This window comes from Zootoca vivipara, chromosome 6 (genome assembly GCF_963506605.1).
Source record: "Zootoca vivipara chromosome 6, rZooViv1.1, whole genome shotgun sequence".
NCBI classification, from domain to species: Eukaryota; Metazoa; Chordata; class Lepidosauria; order Squamata; family Lacertidae; genus Zootoca; species Zootoca vivipara.
In genome coordinates, this window is record NC_083281.1 from 12,355,850 (window position 1) to 12,373,592 (window position 17,743).

The 17,743-nt window shown below is 47.0% G+C and overlaps 1 protein-coding gene across 2 annotated transcripts in view; it reads right to left on the reverse strand.

The window, feature by feature from the left end:
* Window positions 1-17,743, reverse strand: part of SHD (Src homology 2 domain containing transforming protein D) — a 38,292-nt gene that overhangs the window by 12,900 nt on the left and 7,649 nt on the right. For both annotated transcript variants that reach the window (XM_060275429.1, XM_060275430.1), the window contains exons 3-5: window positions 9,028-9,157; window positions 7,847-8,074; window positions 3,309-3,486 (exon numbers count right to left, since the gene is read on the reverse strand). In XM_060275429.1, coding sequence (XP_060131412.1) covers window positions 3,309-3,486; window positions 7,847-8,074; window positions 9,028-9,157 — 536 coding nt within the window. The remainder of the gene's footprint in view (window positions 1-3,308; window positions 3,487-7,846; window positions 8,075-9,027; window positions 9,158-17,743) is intronic.

Here is a 17,743-nt window from a genome sequence, read left to right on the forward strand (position 1 = left end):
GCCCACAACCATCCCTGGGTGGGCTCACACCACCAACCTCCTGGTTAACAGCCAGATGCACTGGTCCAGGCTTCCCCAAACTGCAGCCCTCCAGATGTTTTGGCCTACAACTCCCATGATCCCTAGCTAACAGGACCAGTGGTCGGGGAAGATGGGAATTGTAGTCCCAAACATCTGGAGGGCTGAAGTTTGGGGGTGCCTGCACTGGTCCATTGTGTTCCTAATGTTAAGGCACATTGGGTGGGGGGGGGAGGGTTGATTGAAGGTTTCAGCCCCACCTTCCAGTTTCCCATGGCTGTAAAAAGGACAATTTACTGGAGCAGTACATTTTCAATAATTTGGTCAATAGCGGCTAACAAGAAAAATTACCCAGACTAAAATAAATTAAAACATCAACAATATCTAAAAAACATGACAAGAAAGGCAATGATGATAATTCTTTATGACCAGTCAATAGCACTCAGAGGATAATAATGTCCCATTCAGACTCTGACGGAAATTGTGTGCAAGGGAGACAGGGACTTCTTTTACGCAACACAACCTTGATCTTCAAAGCTAGTTTTGCAGTGCCTGAGAGATTTAACTGAACCCAGCGTGAATATTTTATTTTTGCCTTACTCTTGTTGAGCAGCATCAGACACCCCTTCCCCCACCCCAAATGCAATATCCCAAACTGCTTTTGAAACTGTTCCGTCGGAACGGCAAAAAGCCACTTAATTGCAGTCCCTAAAAAAACAAATTTAAAAAATAAAGTTCCTAGTCCATAAGGATGTATGCAGCTATGTGTTGGGGCGATGCTTGAGGAAATTCCAAAAGAGGTTTCCCAAGTCTTTTGGCCTGTAATTCTCTTCCTCAAGGACAGATATTCTTCTTGTAGAGGCCAATAAGTGCCTTGATTTTGCTGGGGAACTTTCCTTCTGGGAAAGCTTGTTTTATCAAAATCGGCTTGGGTCAAATGAAACAGCATGAAGGATGCAAATCAAGCCACTTTGCATAATCTTTGCAAAGCACAGGGGTGTCCATTGGCCTGACTGCATTGCTGAACAATAGCAGCATAGGAAAAGACCTCCCACTACTAGCCCTATGTGATAATCCCCTACACATATGTAGATTTGTACTCTGAGTATTCAAAGTTTCCTGCTCTGTGCGTTGTCTCTGACATTAATCCTGCTTGGATAACATACTTGGGTCCATTAATTCCAATGGGTCTGCTGTGAGGAGGATTCAGTTTGAGACAATCTTCTAACTCACAAGGTGGAACCCAAGATGAGTCCTCCTGGATCAGGCAGGGCCGGTGCTAGGGCTTTTTGCGCCCTAGGCAAAATCACCTCCTGGCGCCCCTGCGTCCCCTCCATAGGCGGGAGGAGCGCAAGCCAAAAGGAGAGCTCAGTGGCCTCCTGCCTATGGAGGGCATGTTGTGAGCTCCTCAGTGCCAGTGTGTCCATTTAGGCGAACTAGGCAGTTGCCTAGAGCGCGTAAATGGAGGGGGCGCAAAAACCCCGTGCCACTGCTGCCCTCCCACGGCGCGCGCTCACGCTCCTCCCGCCTATGGAGGTCCTATGGAGCGCGAGTCAAAAGGAGAGCTCAGCGCCCTCCCGCCTATGGAGCGGACGCTCTGTGAGCTCCTAAGCGGCTGCAACGAGCGAGCGGCGACGGCAGCGCCCATAGCTGAAGGCTCTCCTTTTGGCTCGCGCTCCTCCCACCTATGGAGGGCATGCTGTGAGCTCCTCAGTGGTGGCTGAAGGCTTTAGCTACATTGCTCCGTGTCCGCTTCTCTGGGGCAACAGAAAACAACCTTTCTCCCTCTTCTATATGACATCCTTTTATATATTTGAACATGGCTACCATATCACCCCTTAACCTTCTCTTCTCCAGGCTAAACATACCCAGCTCCCTAAGCCGTTCCTCATAAGGCATCGTTTCCAGGCCTTTGACCATTTTGGTTGCCCTCCTCTGGACACATTCCAGCTTGTCAGTATCCTCCTTGAACTGTGGTGCCCAGAACTGGACACAGTACTCCAGGTGAGGTCTGACCAGAGCAGAATACAGTGGTACTATTACTTCCCTTGATCTAGACGCTACACTCCTATTGATGCAGCCCAGAATTGCATTGGCTTTTTTAGCTGCTGCATCACACTGTTGACTCATGTCAAGTTTGTGGTCTACCAAGACTCCTAGATCCTTTTCACATGTACTGCTCTCAAGCCAGATGTCACCCAACCTGTATTTGTGCCTTTCAATTTTTTTGCCCAAGTGTAGTACTTTACATTTCTCCCTGTTAAAATTCTTAATCTTACGGTCATGGGTTTGAGCCCCACATTGGGCAAAATACTCCTGCATTGCTGGGGGTTGGGCTAGATGGTCCTCAGGGTCCCTTCCAACTCTGCAGTTCTATGATTCTGTGATCATGAGTTCATCTGCAGGACCATTGTTGGCCGTTCCCTGAGTTGGCAAGGGAGTCTACATTCGCTCTGTCCTCTGGAACACACTGCCACTAGAGATTCAGCCGGCGGCCTCCATCTCAACTTTTAAATACCTGCTGAAAACGTTTCTATTCTAAGGTCTACTTAGGAATGCATCTATCCATCACAGTTTGTTAATTTCTGATTTTAACATTTCCGCATGGTTTTCATTGCATAATTTGAGGCACAATGATTGCAAATCACTTTTATCGATAGCAGTATTACACTTACTTACTTGCATGCATGCATGCATGCATGCACACATAGGTATGTGTGTATGGCAATCCCCCATCTATGCACATTGAATACGAGCATGACTGCACACTTGCACATCACAAAGAACCTGGAAGTGACCCAAAAACGTCACCAAAAGGGTTGTAACGGGGCGAGGTGGAAGAGGGTGTTTGCAGGCTTCCCCAATGGCATTTCAAATATACGCACCTCAGAACATAACCCCCGCTTAAATGGGGGGGGGGGTTGCCTGTACACACACACATGCAGGAAGGAACCCGATGAGTTTTTGATATGCTACTATTTAAATAATTGCAATAACTAAAAATTAAACAAAAAAGCAGTATACACAGCCAATATCTTCCTTATGTAGCGTAAATGACTCATAGAATCACAGAAGTGGAGAGCTGGGTGAAGCCCCCAAGGGTCATCTAGTCCAACCCCCTTGCTTCCCTTTATACCTGGAACTCCCCTCCAAGGCACCACAGATGTCCCACAGTCCTTTGCTACCTGCAACTCTCCTTGGAGAAAGAAGGAACGTTGGTGCTGGCCCACAAATGCATTTTTACGTGGGTATCGAGGCTTGCTGGCACACACACACACCCCATCACTTACGCCTGGTCTTCCAAGGGCAGCGAGGGGTCAATGCGCTCCGCAGCAGGAAGGCTGTGTTCAGGGCTCTGTGACCGGACAAACTTGGAGCTCCCCGTCAGGTGCGGGCGCCAATGTTCTTTGTGCGTGGAAGAGGCAGCGGCGAGGGACGTCCACTCCCAATCTGGGGTCTCAAACTGCACTGTGTGGGGAGTGGAAGGGACCTGTTAGACTGGGGGGGTTCAACTGCTGCCCAATGGATGGTTTTAAAATAAAATAAAATAAAAATGCTCCCCCCCCCCGGTGGTAAACAGATAAAGTAAATCTTCTAAGCAAAAACATAAGCATTGAACTGTATGCATTGCACTGCCTAGACCAGAGCATGAGACTCTTGATCTCAGGGCCGTGGGTTTGAGCCCCACCTTGGGCAAAAGATTCCTGCATTGCAGGAAGCTGGGCTAGACAGCCCTCATAGAGTCCCTTCCAACTCTATAATTCTAGGAATTAAGCAAATGTTATGGAGAAAGTGTGATGTGGTGGTTGAATACAGACAAAGGATTTCTTTTAATCACGCTGCATTGTGTTGATTAGCTTACCAATGCCAGGATACCTGTGCTACCCACGATTCTTTCGTGTGAATGATTTCCTAACGACAGTTCAAGGTCAAAAGCATGCCAACTTAACATCAGAAGAGGCTGCTGGATCAGGCCAAGGGCCCATCTAGTCCAGCTTCACAATGGCACTCTCCTCTCCTGTGGCTTTCAACGGAGGCACAAAGAATTTGTCCGTTCCTTTTTTAAAGCCATCTAGGCTGTAATCCTTTCATTGGGCTGTGAAGCCTTTCAGGCTCCCCGTAGCCAATGCAGTATTTGTTAAGGAAAGGCCTTCAAATACCATGGCACTGTTTTCATTTTCTGTATATTAACCGATCTGAGGGCTTTTATATTGCTTTAATTCTATTCCATTTGAATTACTTTCCAATGACGATCTCTTATACAGTATGTATTTAGCTGTTTGCATTTCTTATTTATTTTTTCACAGCATTGATAACCACGCTTGATTCGCTTATGCTTGAATATTTACAGCTGGCAAAATCAACTAACTCAATAAGAGAAGGACCATCACAAAAAAATATCAAAAGAATGGAGTGCCTATAAAAAATATCTAAAAATGTACTATCCAAACAATTCTTGACTAGCAGAAATAGAGTAACGTTTGAGAAAAAGAAAGAAGAGGAGAACAGAAAAAGAAGGAGAAGGAAACAGGAAATTTATAACATCAACCCGTGGTATAAAAAGAATTTGATATTGTATAATTGGGAGGTCTGGAAGTATCTAAGACATAACAGGAAGAGATATACCAGTCATAAACCGTTCACGTTACGAACAAAGTTTTTTGCGTTTGATTATATATTACTTACACATCATATCTGTAATTTTTGTTTTTGTTATGCATTTGTTGAATCGGAAATCATTCCGTATATCGATGCTATATCTGTATAAATTTCTTTTTAAACAATAAAGTTTATTTTTTTTAAAAAAAAAGATAACCATGCTTGATTGTAAAAACAAAACACATTGAAGCAGTTTACAAAAGATAATACGAAAGATCGAGAAAAATTTACAACCCTACTTTGAAGAATACAAAAGTTAAAAAGCACTAAAACAGATTAAAACCATGTCAACTTCCTAAGAGTCTGGGAAGGCATGTTTGTTTTTAGAAGGCACCTGCTTGACCTCAAGAGGCAGGGAGTTCCAAAGGGCAAGGACTGCCACCTGCAACGATGGAGCTCTTACAAATGCAGAGCAGGGATTGCGTGGCACCTGGAATGGTGCCGATTTCATTTTATCTGCGTCATTTTGTGTAAGCTGCCTTGAGTCCCAGTCTGAGGAAAAGGCAGAATAAAAATTGTAATAGAAGAAGAAGAAACCTAATTTATCACTGTTTTTAATCCTTTGGTCATATTTCTTTTTAAATTAATACAACCTTCTTCACAATCTTAATCTTGGGGTGGGCTTGTGACAGGATGTGGAAAATGCAGGTGGGGGGGCAGTAGCACATGGGACATGCCACGCATCCATGTGCAAACCAGCTGTCATGAATGTGGCAAGCACAGGAACAGCAGCAGGTAAGAGGGATGAAAGAGAGACGAATCAGAAGAGGAAGAACAAGAGGAAAGTCCAGGGAGAAAAGGAAACAAATACAGAAAAGCCAAGGCAGGCTTCCAACAGACATTAAAATACAATAATCTATTAAACATTAAAAGTTTCCCTAAACAGGGCTGCCTTCAGATGTCTGCTAAAAGTCAGATAGTTGTTTATTTGATTGACATCTGGTGGGAGGGCGTTCCACAGGGCGGGTGCCACCACCGAGAAGGCCCTCTGCCTGGTTCCCTGTAACCTCACTTCTCGCAGTGAGGGAACTGCCAGAAGGCCCTCAGAGCTGGACCTCAGTGTCCGGGCAGAACGATGGGGGTGGAGATGCTCCTTCAGGTATACTGGACCAAGGCCGTTTAGGGCTTTCAAGGTCAGCACCAACACAAAAGATCTTTCCAACCCAGGGGAGAGAGGCTGAGGTGGGTAAGAGGTTAAAAAAAGACGGTCACCTTCTGGATCTAGGGATTCCTCTGTGCCCGTGAGTTGTCCTACTGGAGGTGGCCAGGGCAAGACTTTATTCTCCTTAATGTCTACTGCAATGGGAGAAGGCATCATGGAGGAGAGGAGAGGAGAGGAGAGGAGAGAGAGAGAGAGAGAGAGAGAGAGAGAGAGAGAGAGAGAGGAGGGAGAATGTTGGGAGGGAGGCCATGTGAAGGGAGAAGCACAAGTCAGGAGTGGAGAAGAGATGGTGGGAAGAGAGAAGGAAAGGAAGGGAATAAAAAGAGAGGAGGAGGAGGAGGAGGAGGAGGAGGAGGAAGAGGAGGAAGAGGAGGAAGAGGAGGAGGAGGAGGAGGAGGAGGAGGAGAAGAAGAAGAAGAAGAAGAAGAAGAAGAAGAAGAAGAAGAAGAAGAAGAAGAAGAAGAAGAAGAAGAAGAAGAAGAAGAAGAAGAAGAAGAAGAAATTGAAATTATGGGGAGAGGAGCATAAGAGGGAAGAGGAGAGAGGACAAGGAAACATGAGAAGAAATGGGAGAACATGATAACAGAGAATAAGATGGAGCAGAGGAATTCATGAAGACAGGAGGAGAAATTTGGTGGAAAGGGGAGAAAAGAAAGCATGATGAGAGGGAAGAGGAGCAGAAAACATGGAGAGGAGGGAGAGAAGTGTGTCGAGATGAGAAAGAGGAAGGGAGGAAAGAGACAAAACAGACATGATAAAAAAGAAAAGATCTAATGACGGACAGACAAGGGAAGACGGGCGGTTGCCCCCTCAGCCCCCTCCCTTCACAACAGCCATTCTCTGAGTCTTGCCCCCGCTGTTTCCTCAGTTCTTTTTAATGAAATAGGTGCTTTATTTCTGCTTGACACTGCAGAGGACTGGAGGATACATAATCTTTTTTTATAATATATAATAATAATGTTATTTTTAAAGCTATAATATTGATGGAGTATCCTGTTTCAGTTCCCCCCCCCAACCTGTTCCTCTTAAAGCTGGCAAAATAAAACAAAAGCCAAAGAAGTTCCTTACAGTTCAGCAATTTGGAGCTCCATTCATAACAAAAGTTTTAAAACTTTTAGAATGCAAATTACGTTTGTCATAATTCTGCATTTTTTATACGCCAAATGTGATCATTTAAAAGCAAAGCCCAGTTATACACAATGCATTTTATGTTCCAAAAGGAACAAAGTGACATTTGATTTGTAAAGCGTGGTTTTAAAAAAGCATATTTCCCCCCTTTTCTCCCAAAATTTCTGTCCCTGAAAGAAGACCCAGGAATGGGAGGCTTGGGAGTGGGGAGAAGCTGGTGGCAAAAATAAAAGAGCAAGGAGGACAAAGAACGAGGAAGAATTTCAAGGAACGGCGCTGAAACGCAGAGAAGATTAAACAGAAAAGTTTGGCTCTGTCTCGTGGCTCAGGGATGCTTCCAGAAGACAGCGAAAATTGGCTGAGGAGCTCCAAAAACCTGGAGTCAGAGTCTACTCTGAGGAGGACTTAGCTGGGGAGACAAGTGTACAGGTAGTAAGGGGTTTCATATAAGGGAGATAATTCCCTACGCTCTTGGTGGTGTTTTCTTAGCCAGGTCGACTTCTGACTGCGTATAATCTGTGTGAAGCGTACTTTAAAGGGCCACTGGAAACTGGGATATATGATTTAAGTTAAGCAAGTTTCAATACCCAGTTTTCTCCAATATTATTCTTATTATATATATATATATTTCCAAAATGTTTTTCTTTTTGTAAATCTACAAAGAATAAAAATAAAATCAGGATGAAGCACCATCTCAGGATGGCGGAGGGTGTGTGTGTGCTGTGTCCCGTTGGTGAAATGGCTCTCACCATTCTTCTGATAGGAAATGCTCTGCGGAGGAGGGAGACGGAAAATGGGGGGGGGGTTTGAGAGGGGCTAGTTGCGGGGGGGGGGATGCCCCTATTTCCACGTGAGGGAGGTTGGAGAGTATGCTCTCACCTGCGAAGGCCCGAGAGATATGGTTCTTCTTCCACTCCCATGGCTGGTCATATTCATCGGCCGGCCTCTCGTCGTCCTGGGGCAGCCGGCTCTCTCGGGGCTTGCTGGTGGGCCTGCCCTCCGGATCAGCCTCTGGCTCCTTCTCCTCATAGGGGGTGTCGTACAGCTGCAGCCCGATCCGGGATTTCTTCACCCGTTGCTCATCCCGGTCGCTTTTCCGCTGGAAATCTGGAAGGCAGGCCAGAGAGCCGAGACACTCAGGATTCAACAACCACAAAAAAAAAAATGGTAGTCAGCCAAGTCATGCTCAGAGTAGACCCGTTGAGCATGACTAATGTGGGTCCATTCACTTCAATGGGTTTACTCTGCCTACAACCCAATAATAGCAAGACTGGACAAAAGAGTTCTGCAGTGCTTCAGGGGGTTGGACTAGATGACCCTTGTGGTCCCTTCCAAATCTAAAATTCTCTACTTCCAACTGCATCATGCTCAGAGTAGACCCACTGAAATGAATGCACATGACCAACATGGGTCCATTGATTTTTGGTCAGGATGCACACAGCCCTAAAACTATTCCCCGCAGCTACATTTCTTTTTGATCCCAGCTAAACAAGCCAATACAGTCATACTTCGGTTTAAGTACACTTCGGTTTGAGTACTTTGCTTCAGCTTCTGACTTCTCTCTGCCAAAGACTCTCTATGCTGACTGAGCCCTGTTCCCTCTTTCGGACACCTCCTGGAGTTTTCTCCCTCTGACCACTCATCTTCATACCACCACCAACCCCTGGGGGTACCCCAGCTGGTTTCTCCCACTACTCCTCTGTGTCCAACCGGTCAATGACACTTCTCCTCCAGTTCTTTTTCTTCCTCTGCACTTCCTCCCACCACTAAGCCCTTGAGATGGAGCAGAAGGGGGAGAACAGAGGACGGCAGGTGCCCCAGATAGTCGGCAGCCGGCTTCTGCTGGGCTGAAGCTTGCAAGCTCCTTGCACGATCACCCATGTACATCACCATCATCTTAAAGGTGCTCTTGTCCACCTGGAAATTAAACCCTCCCTCTGCAAACCTGGAGACGTCAGGCCAGCCCTGAAGCTCTGGCAACCCTGGGAGTGACTCCCACTGATTCCAATGGGGCTTCCTTCCAGGAAAGGGGGCACAGCACTGCAGCTTAAATGACTCACCAACAACCACCTTCTGAGCATCGTAAGGTTCCATGTAGCCGTTGTTCTCAGACTCGGCCTCCTCCTCCTCCTCTTCTTTGGGCTCCCGGTGGGCGTCGAAGGGATCCGAGTATTCACTCTCTCCAGGGGCCTACGGAGAAGGACACATTGATGGAATATAGACCAAAGGTTCCCAACCTTTTTTTTTTTTTGTCTAGTAACCTCCTCACCCCAAAAAAGTTTGCAAATGTTTTCAAAATGCTGCTGACGTAGTGGGAAGTGACATAGGAGGACACTTCACAGGCACTGGCCAATCAGTGCAATCCCCTCTTCTTCAACCCAAGGGGCAACCTCTGGTGTGTGTGTGGGGGGGAGGTCCAGGTGAAAAAAGTGGGTGGAGGAACAAATGTAAATCTTGCTTTTGTACCATAGGCTGCTTTCTACACACACCTCAAGCTTGTTTTCCGCAGCTCCGGAGGGCAGGTCTCGAAGCAACGGATTCAAATCACAAGAAAGGAACTAAACACCAGGAAGAACTTCAGAGCCATTTGACAGTGGAATGGACTCCCTCTCGGTGGACGCTCCTTCATTGGAGGCTTTTAAGCAGGGGTGGGGGCCCAGGGATTCTTTAGCTAGGATTCCTGCATTCCAGGGGGTTGGACTAGATGACGCTCGGGACCCTTCCAACTCTACACTTCTATAAGTGTAAGTTTATAGACTTACATGGAAAAGAATTATAAGAATAAAAATAGGCAATCAGGGAAGTGGAAGTACAAAGAGGCTGAAGAAGCAATTAGAAATAATAAGAAGGGAACAAGTTTAAATGTAAAATAAATATTAAGATTTTTAGAGTATAACGATTTATTGCAATATTGGGAAGGTGTGAGCAACAGCCATGAGGGGTAATTTAGAAAAGGAAAAGATTTAAGAATTAGAGAGTGCTGTATTAGTTATGAATAGAACCGTGGAAGGGGGGGGGAGGAGGAAGTCGACTGGTTAAGAATTGTATTGGATATTGACAAAGAAATGTTTTTTTTCTCTTTTTTTCTTTTTTTCTTTTGTTCTTATCTTTTTATATTTTGCATCTTTTTTCCTTTTTGTATTTGTTATAAAATCAATAAAAATATTATATATATATATGGTAAGTGTAAGTTTATAAAATTAGGCATGGCATGGGAAAAGTGGATAAATAAACAATTCTATTTATTATTTATTGAATTTATATACTGCCCTATACCCACAGGTCTCAGGGCGGTTCTGTCTCTCTAACACGAGAACTCATGGACACCCAACGAAGCTGAATGTATGAAGATTCAGGACAGACATCAGGAAGGACTTCTTCATGCAGCACCGTTAATCTATGGAACTCCCTCCCACAGGAGGCAGCGGTGGCCATGATCTTAGGTGCCTTTGGAAAAGAACTGGATAAATTCATGGCAGGCAGGGCCGTCGTCGAGTGCTCTTGCACCCGGGTCCTGCTTGCGGGTTCCCCAAAGCCATCTAGTCGGCCACTGTAAGGGCTAGATGGGCCCTTGGCCTGATCCAGCAGGCCCGCCCTACGTTCCAGAAGGATACTGACAAGCTGGAACGTGTCCAGAAGCGGGCAGCGAAAATGGTCAAAGGCCTGGAAACGATGCCTTATGAGGAACGGCTTAGGGAGCTGGGCATGGTTAGCCTGGAGAAGAGAAGGTTAAGGGGTGATATGATAGCCATGTTCAAATATATGAAAGGATGTCATATAGAGGAGGGAGAAAGGTTGTTTTCTGCTGCTCCAGAGAAGCGGACACGGAGCAATGGATTCAAACTACAAGAAGATTCCACCTAAAGATTAGGAAGAACTTCCTGACAGTAAGAGCTGTTCGGCAGTGGAATTTGCTACCAAGGAGTGTGGTGGAGTCTCCTTCTTTGGAGGTCTTTAAGCAGAGGCTTGACAGCCATCTGTCAGGAATGCTTTGATGGTGTTTCCTGCTCGGCAGGGGGTTGGACTAGATGGCCCTTGTGGTCTCTTCCAACTCTATGATTCTTATGTTGGTGGCGAGTTGTTTGCCCTACACCCACTCTTGTGGCAAAAATGGCATTGGGCAGAATCTCCCCACAGTTACTAGGGACAGTGGCTGTTGTGCTCAGCTCCCGCTTACGGGCTGGCCACTGTGAGAGCAGAATGGCCCCACTCATTGGGCCTGATCCAACACAGCTCTTCTCATGTCCTTATGTCCTTGAGTGCAGACAGTTTGGCTTTATAGATGACTAATTTCTCCCTTGCTGGGATGAGCAGTTTTTGCAGACTTCAGCAACAGGGTTACTCCTTCTCCTTCTCCTTCTCCTCCTTCCCCCTGGAGGGCTTCCCTCCCGCTCTCCCCCTCCTGCAACTCTTCTCCTTTTGCCCTAATTGCTGTTGTCCCCACCACTGCATTAGATGCGCTCAAACAGCCCGCAGAGAGGTAATGTTTTGAGAAGCGGCAGGGAAGCAAATGAGACAGGCGTATGGAAATAAGCTCTCAGCCTCTCCTCAAAGCAATTACCCTGTTCCTACCCTTTCGTGCGTGCCAATTGAGTGGTGCGGAAAGGTGCTCGACTGACGGGAGAATTGCGGGGGGGGGGGAGAGAGAAGGGGAAACATCCCCTCCATGCATGCCAGCCACAGCGCATGATGTGCAATGTTTGGACTGCAAAAGGACAGGGGTTATCCTTTGCCACCCGCTTCTCCCTGCGAGAGCCCCGGAACAGACATATGGACATTAGATCCTGCCTGATACTGAGTCAGACCATTGCTCAGTCTTGTCTACACTCACCGGCAGCGACTCTCCTGGGATTCAGGCAGGGCCATTCCCGGTTTGGAGATGGTGGGGATCGAACAGGGGACCTTCTGCGTGCAAAGCACATGCTGTGCCACTGAGCTTTGCCATTTCCCAAAGCGATATTCAAGGGGCAATATGTACATAGCTTGGCAGGCAGGCAGGCAAGGGGTTCAAAGATTTGGTCCCGCACTGACCTTAAGGAGATTTGCCAGGAATCGTCATCATCCGATGATTGTTAAATGAATTAGTCATTGTTTAGGTCACCATGGCATAAATAAAACAATTATTCTGAAGGAGACCTTTAGTTTTAAACAATGCACACCCGAGTCACAACAGGCAGCATCTTGGAAGAGGACTTCCATCCCATGTGAGTGGGAAAGTACAGTGGTGCCTCGACTTACGAATTTAATCCATTCCAAAGGCACCTTCGTAGGTCGAAACTAAACAAGCTCTAGCTTAGGGCCCACTCTCTTGGGGCCACCCAAAAAATGTAAAGGAAAAAAACCTGAATGTACGTTTCCAAAATATAAGATAAAAAACAAATAAAATAAAACCAACCTACAGCAACCGTGTTTTGTGTTGTGTAGGCTCCTATGATTTAAGTCATGCTAGCCTGCTCACTAAAGTATCACTGGTTTGCTCCCTTCTATATACAGTGGTGCCTCGACTTACGAATTTAATCGATTCCGAAGGCACCTTCGTAGGTCGAAAAATTCGTAAGTCGAAAAGCGCCATCGGAAACGCGATTTCCCATAGGAATGCATTGGAAACGGGAAAATTCGTAAGTCGAAGCAACCCCATCTAAAAATTCGTAAGTCGAAAAATCCCTATCTAAAACCGCCGCGGTTTCCGTTCAGATGTCGAGAAACTTGAAAGCGTGCGGCCATTTGCAAGTCGAAAAATTCGGTTGCCGAGTCATTCGTAAGTCGAGGTACCACTGTATGAAGTGTGCCTTCTAAAAGAACCTAAGAATAGCATTTCCATTTTAGAAGCATACCAGAATCTGAGATTTCAGGGTCCAAACCTGAGTCCTGGTGATGTCGTGTGGGGCACGAATGCAGCACACCCATAACACTCTCTTCCTTTTGAGTCCAGCCCAGTTATTTTTTTCGTCCTCTGCATGCCCTCCAACCACTAAGCCTTGGAGATGGAGGTTAATTGGGAGAGGAGCAGGGAGAGGGGAGGGAAGGGGACGCCCCTGAGGGTCTATGCAAGAATCTATAGTTTGCTGCAGCATCATGCACAGTCTTCAAATTCCAGCTGTTCGACAGTGGGATTTGCTGCCAAGGAGTGTGGTGGAGTCTCCTCCTTTGGAGGTCTTTAAGCGGAGGCTTGACAGCCATCTGTCAGGAATGCTTTGATGGTGTTTCCTGCTTGGCAGGGGGTTGGACTGGATGGCCCTTGTGGTCTCTTCCAACTCTGTGATTCTAGGATTCTTGATACCTTTTTTTAAAAAGCATTCTCATCCACCTGGAAATTCAGGCCCTCCACCTGCCACCTAGGAGTGAGCCTGTCAACCCGGAGACTTCTGGCCATCCCTGGAGGTCTAGTAACCCTACCTAGGGAGATAAGAGGAGCCTATCCAGGCTAGCACCTCATTTCTGTCAATGGCCTTTGTGAAACTCATAAGCATAGCAGGAGTGTCAAGTAATATAATATAATAATAATAATTTATTATTTATACCCCGCCCATCTGGCTGGGTTTCCCCAGCCACTCTGGGCGGCTTCCAACAGAAAAATAAAACACAGTACAGTGGTACCTCGGTTTATGAACACAATTGGTTCCGGAAGTCTGTTCATAAACTGAAGCGTTCATAAACTGAAGCAAACTTTCCCATTCAAAGTAATGGAAAGTGGATTAATCTGTTCCAGGCAGTCCGCGGAGTACTTAAACTGAAGCGTTCATAAACTGAAACAAACTTTCCCATTGAAAGTAATGGAAAGTGGATTAATCTGTTCCAGACGGGTCCGCGGAGTACTCAACCTGAAGCGTACTTAACCCGAAGCATGGGTGTAATTGGTTCCGGAAGTCTGTTCATAAACTGAAGCATTCATAAACTGAAGCGAACTTTCCCATTGAAAGTAATGGAAAGTGAATTAATCCGTTCCAGATGGATCCGCGGTGTTCATAAACCGAAAATTCGTAAACCGAGGTGTTCATAAACCGAGGTTCCACTGTACAGTAATCTATTAAACATTAAAAGCCTCCCTGAACAGGGCTGCCTTCAGATGCCTTCAAAAAGTCTGGTAGTTGTTTTCCTCTTTGACATCTGTTGGGAGGGCATTCCACAGGGCAGGCGCCACCACCGAGAAGGCCCTCTGCCTAGTTCCCTGCAACTTGGCTTCTCGCAACGAGGGAACCGCCAGAAGGCCCTCGGCGCTGGACCTCAGTGTCCGGGCAGAACGATGGAGGTGGAGACGCTCCTTCAGGTATACTGGACCGAGGCCATTTAGGGTAAGAACATAGAAGCACAAGAGCCTGCTGGATTAGGCCAATGGCCCAACTAGTCCAGCAGCTTGTTCTCACAGGGGCCAACCAGAGTCCTCATGCAGGACCTAAGCATGGGAGCAACACTCTCCCCTCCTGCAGTTTCCAGTACCGTATCTGGGATTCAGAAGCATTGCTGCTTCTGACTGTGGAGGCAGAGCTCAGTCACTATGGCTAGTAGCTGCTGATACCCTTCTCCCACCCCCAGCCCCCTTCCACTCATGATCTCCATCCACTGGTCTTCAGAGATGTATGCGGCCTCTGACACTAGAGGTAAGTCCAGTCAAAGGCGACTATGGGGTTGCGGCGCTCATTATCGTTTCAGGCCAAGGGAGCCGCTGTTTGTCCACAGACAGCTTTCCGGTCATGTGGCAAGCAGGACTAAACCGCTTCTGGTGCCCGGGTGCCAGAGAGCACGGAAATGCCGTTTACCTTCCCGTCGCAGCAGTACCTATTTATCTACTCGCACTGGCGTGCTTTTAAACTGCTAGGTTGGCAGGAGCTGGGACAGAGCGCAACAGGAGCTCACCCCATCCCGGGGATTCGAACCGCCGACCTTCCGATCACCAAGCCCAAGAGGCTCAGTGGTTTAGACCACAGCGCCACCTGCGTCCTGGCACTAGAGGTACTACATATCCATCGCGAGCTTTCTCCTCCAAGGATTTGCCTAAGCCCCTTTCAAAGCCATCCAATCTTGCGGAAGAGAATTCTACCGTCTAACTCTGCACTGAAGTCATTTTGCCCTGAAATTTCACTGCATGACCCCACTGGGTCCTAGCAGGATAAGAAATGGAGATAAATGTCGCTTCATTCACCTTAATGATGTCCTGAATGATTTTGTATGCCTCTTTCTGCCCCTGCTTCCTCACCTCTTTTATAAACTGAAAAGGCCCCGGTGTTGCCCCCTCTTCCCACAGGGGAGTCACTCCGCCCCCTGCATCATTCTGGCCGCCCTTTTCCGAACTTTTCCAGCTCTGCCATCTCTTTTTTGAGGAGTAAATGCCAGAACTGTAGACACAGAATTCCAAATGCAGCAGCAGCAGCACAGATTTGTATTAACAGAATTACGATATTGGCAGTTTTATTTTCGATCCCTTTCCTAATGAGCGAGGCATCCGACATCCCCGGATTTGTAAGGACTTAACCTTCCTGTCTCTGCTGTAGATTTTGCTCCCCCCCCCTTTCCCCCAAAATGTATTGGGCTCTTTTATTTTCTTTTTCTTACAGTCCACCTTTCCTCTGATATGTTTGCTTTTGGGGCTGCCGGATTATGTGAATTGCCTTTGCATTGAAATTATTTACAAATAGAAAAGACAATTAAAAAAAAGTTTTAGAAAACAAACACTGCCGCCAGGTTCATTGGAGCACCTTTTAAAAACTGATCAATAGATTTTGAACCAGTTAAATTAATCAGCTAAACGCTGCCGTAATAATTTCCTTGCTACACCACAGCTTCTAAAATAAGAGCTGCCATTTGCAAAGGGAGAAGAGTAGATCACAGCCTAAAGGTGCTAGATTGATTTTCTTCCTTAGAGGACTGGAAAAGTAAGGTATTATGGCACTTACCCAACTTCCTGTCTCTAGGGGGGAAGAAACAGGTTCAGCAGGCTTTTGTGTTGTTTCCCAAAACCTCCACAACCTGTTTTCCCCAAAGAATACCGGGACTGTGGTTTGTCAAGGGTGCTGGGAACTGCAGCTCTGGGAGGGGTAAACTACAGTTCCCAGGATCCTTTGTGGGGAGTCATGTGCTTTAAATATGTGGTGCAGATGCAGACCAGGTATGGAGACTCTCCAGATGTTGGCGGACTGAGCCCCAATTCCCATCAGCCCCCAAACACTTGGAAGGTAGAAGTCAGACCTCTGGAAGGCCACAAGTTTCCCCATCCCTGCTTTAGATCAGGCACCCCCAAACTTTGGCCCTCCAAATGTTTTGGACTACAGTTCCCATCTTCCCTGACCACTGGCCCTGTTAGCTACGGATCATGGGAGTTGTAGGCCAAAACATCTGGAGGGCCGCAGTTTGGGGGTGCCTGCTTTAGAGTAAGAATTCACAGAATACTCCATGCCTTTTTAGAAGGGCTGCTTGAACAAAAAAGGCCTTGCAAACTCACTCCTCTCTCTTTTGGACCATGTTGCAGCTTTTCTTTCCTCAGTGATCACACGAATCGCCAGGTCAGGAGCATCCAGGACCCTGAGTTTTCAGGGCCAAAACCTGGGACTCTGGGGAAGGTTCCATACCAGGTCCACACACACTTTGCACCCCTCTCCTCCTCTGGAGCCCAGCTCAGCCCAGCTCTTTTTCTGTGCTCACTCCCACTACGAAGCTCCTGAGATGGAGGTTCATTATCCTACCCCCCTCCTACCCCCACAAGAGAGCTTCCCCCACAAGAGCTTTCCAAACTTTTCATGTTGTTGACACACTTTTGATGTGTGCATCATTTCACGACACAGTAATTCCATTTTACTAGCAAACCAGATGTTAAACCAACCCCTTTCTAGCCCCAGGAACACTGCAGGGAGCGTTTGTGCAACACACCTGACACACTGCAGCCAACACACTAAGATGTCGTGACACACAGTTTGAATTATGGTGCTGGAGGAGACTCTTGAGAGTCCCATGGACTGCAAGAAGATCAAACCTATCCATTCTGAAGGAAATCAGCCCTGAGTGCTCCCTGGAAGGACAGATCCTGAAGCTGAGGCTCCAATACTTTGGCCACCTCATGAGAAGAGAAGACTTTCTGGAAAAGACCCTGATGTTGGGAAAGATGGAGGGCACAAGGAGAAGGGGACGGGAGAGGAGGAGATGGTTGGACAGTGTTCTCAAAGCCACCAACATGAGTCTGACCAAACTGCGGGAGGCAGTGGAAGACAGGAGTGCCTGGCGTGCTCTGGTCCATGGGGTCACGAAGAGTCAGAGACGACTCAACTAAACAACATGCAATAATTTGCAGCCAGTTCCTACTGGGCTGAAGCTTGCAAACTGCACATACATCCTTCTTGATGGTGATGATAATGATAATCTCACCCATGTGGAGATTCAAACCACCAACACTATCTGGAGGGAGCCAGGCAAAACTGGAGACTCCAGGTCAGTCCTGAAGGTCTAGCAGCCGCTCTCCCCACCCCAGCTCAAGATATGCTTGCCTGCCTTTGCTAAGAATAATGGGTTCAATGCCATTTATATCCATTATCACCAATGAAGGAACTGTCGTGAGTGAAGGGGCCCAAGGCCTCCACTGACATTTTAATTAAAAGTGGAGGGCAGGGCCAGTAATGTCCCCTGGGGTTGCAGCGTTTCCTTGTAAGTTAAGAAGGCCAGCGTTTGAGGAGGTGATCAAAGCGGGCGCCAATCCTGGCCCAACTGCAATTAGTTTCTGGGCCCAATTCGAAGTGCTGGTTTGAACCTCAAGGACCGCCTCTCTCCATACGAACTGACCCGGACCCTGCC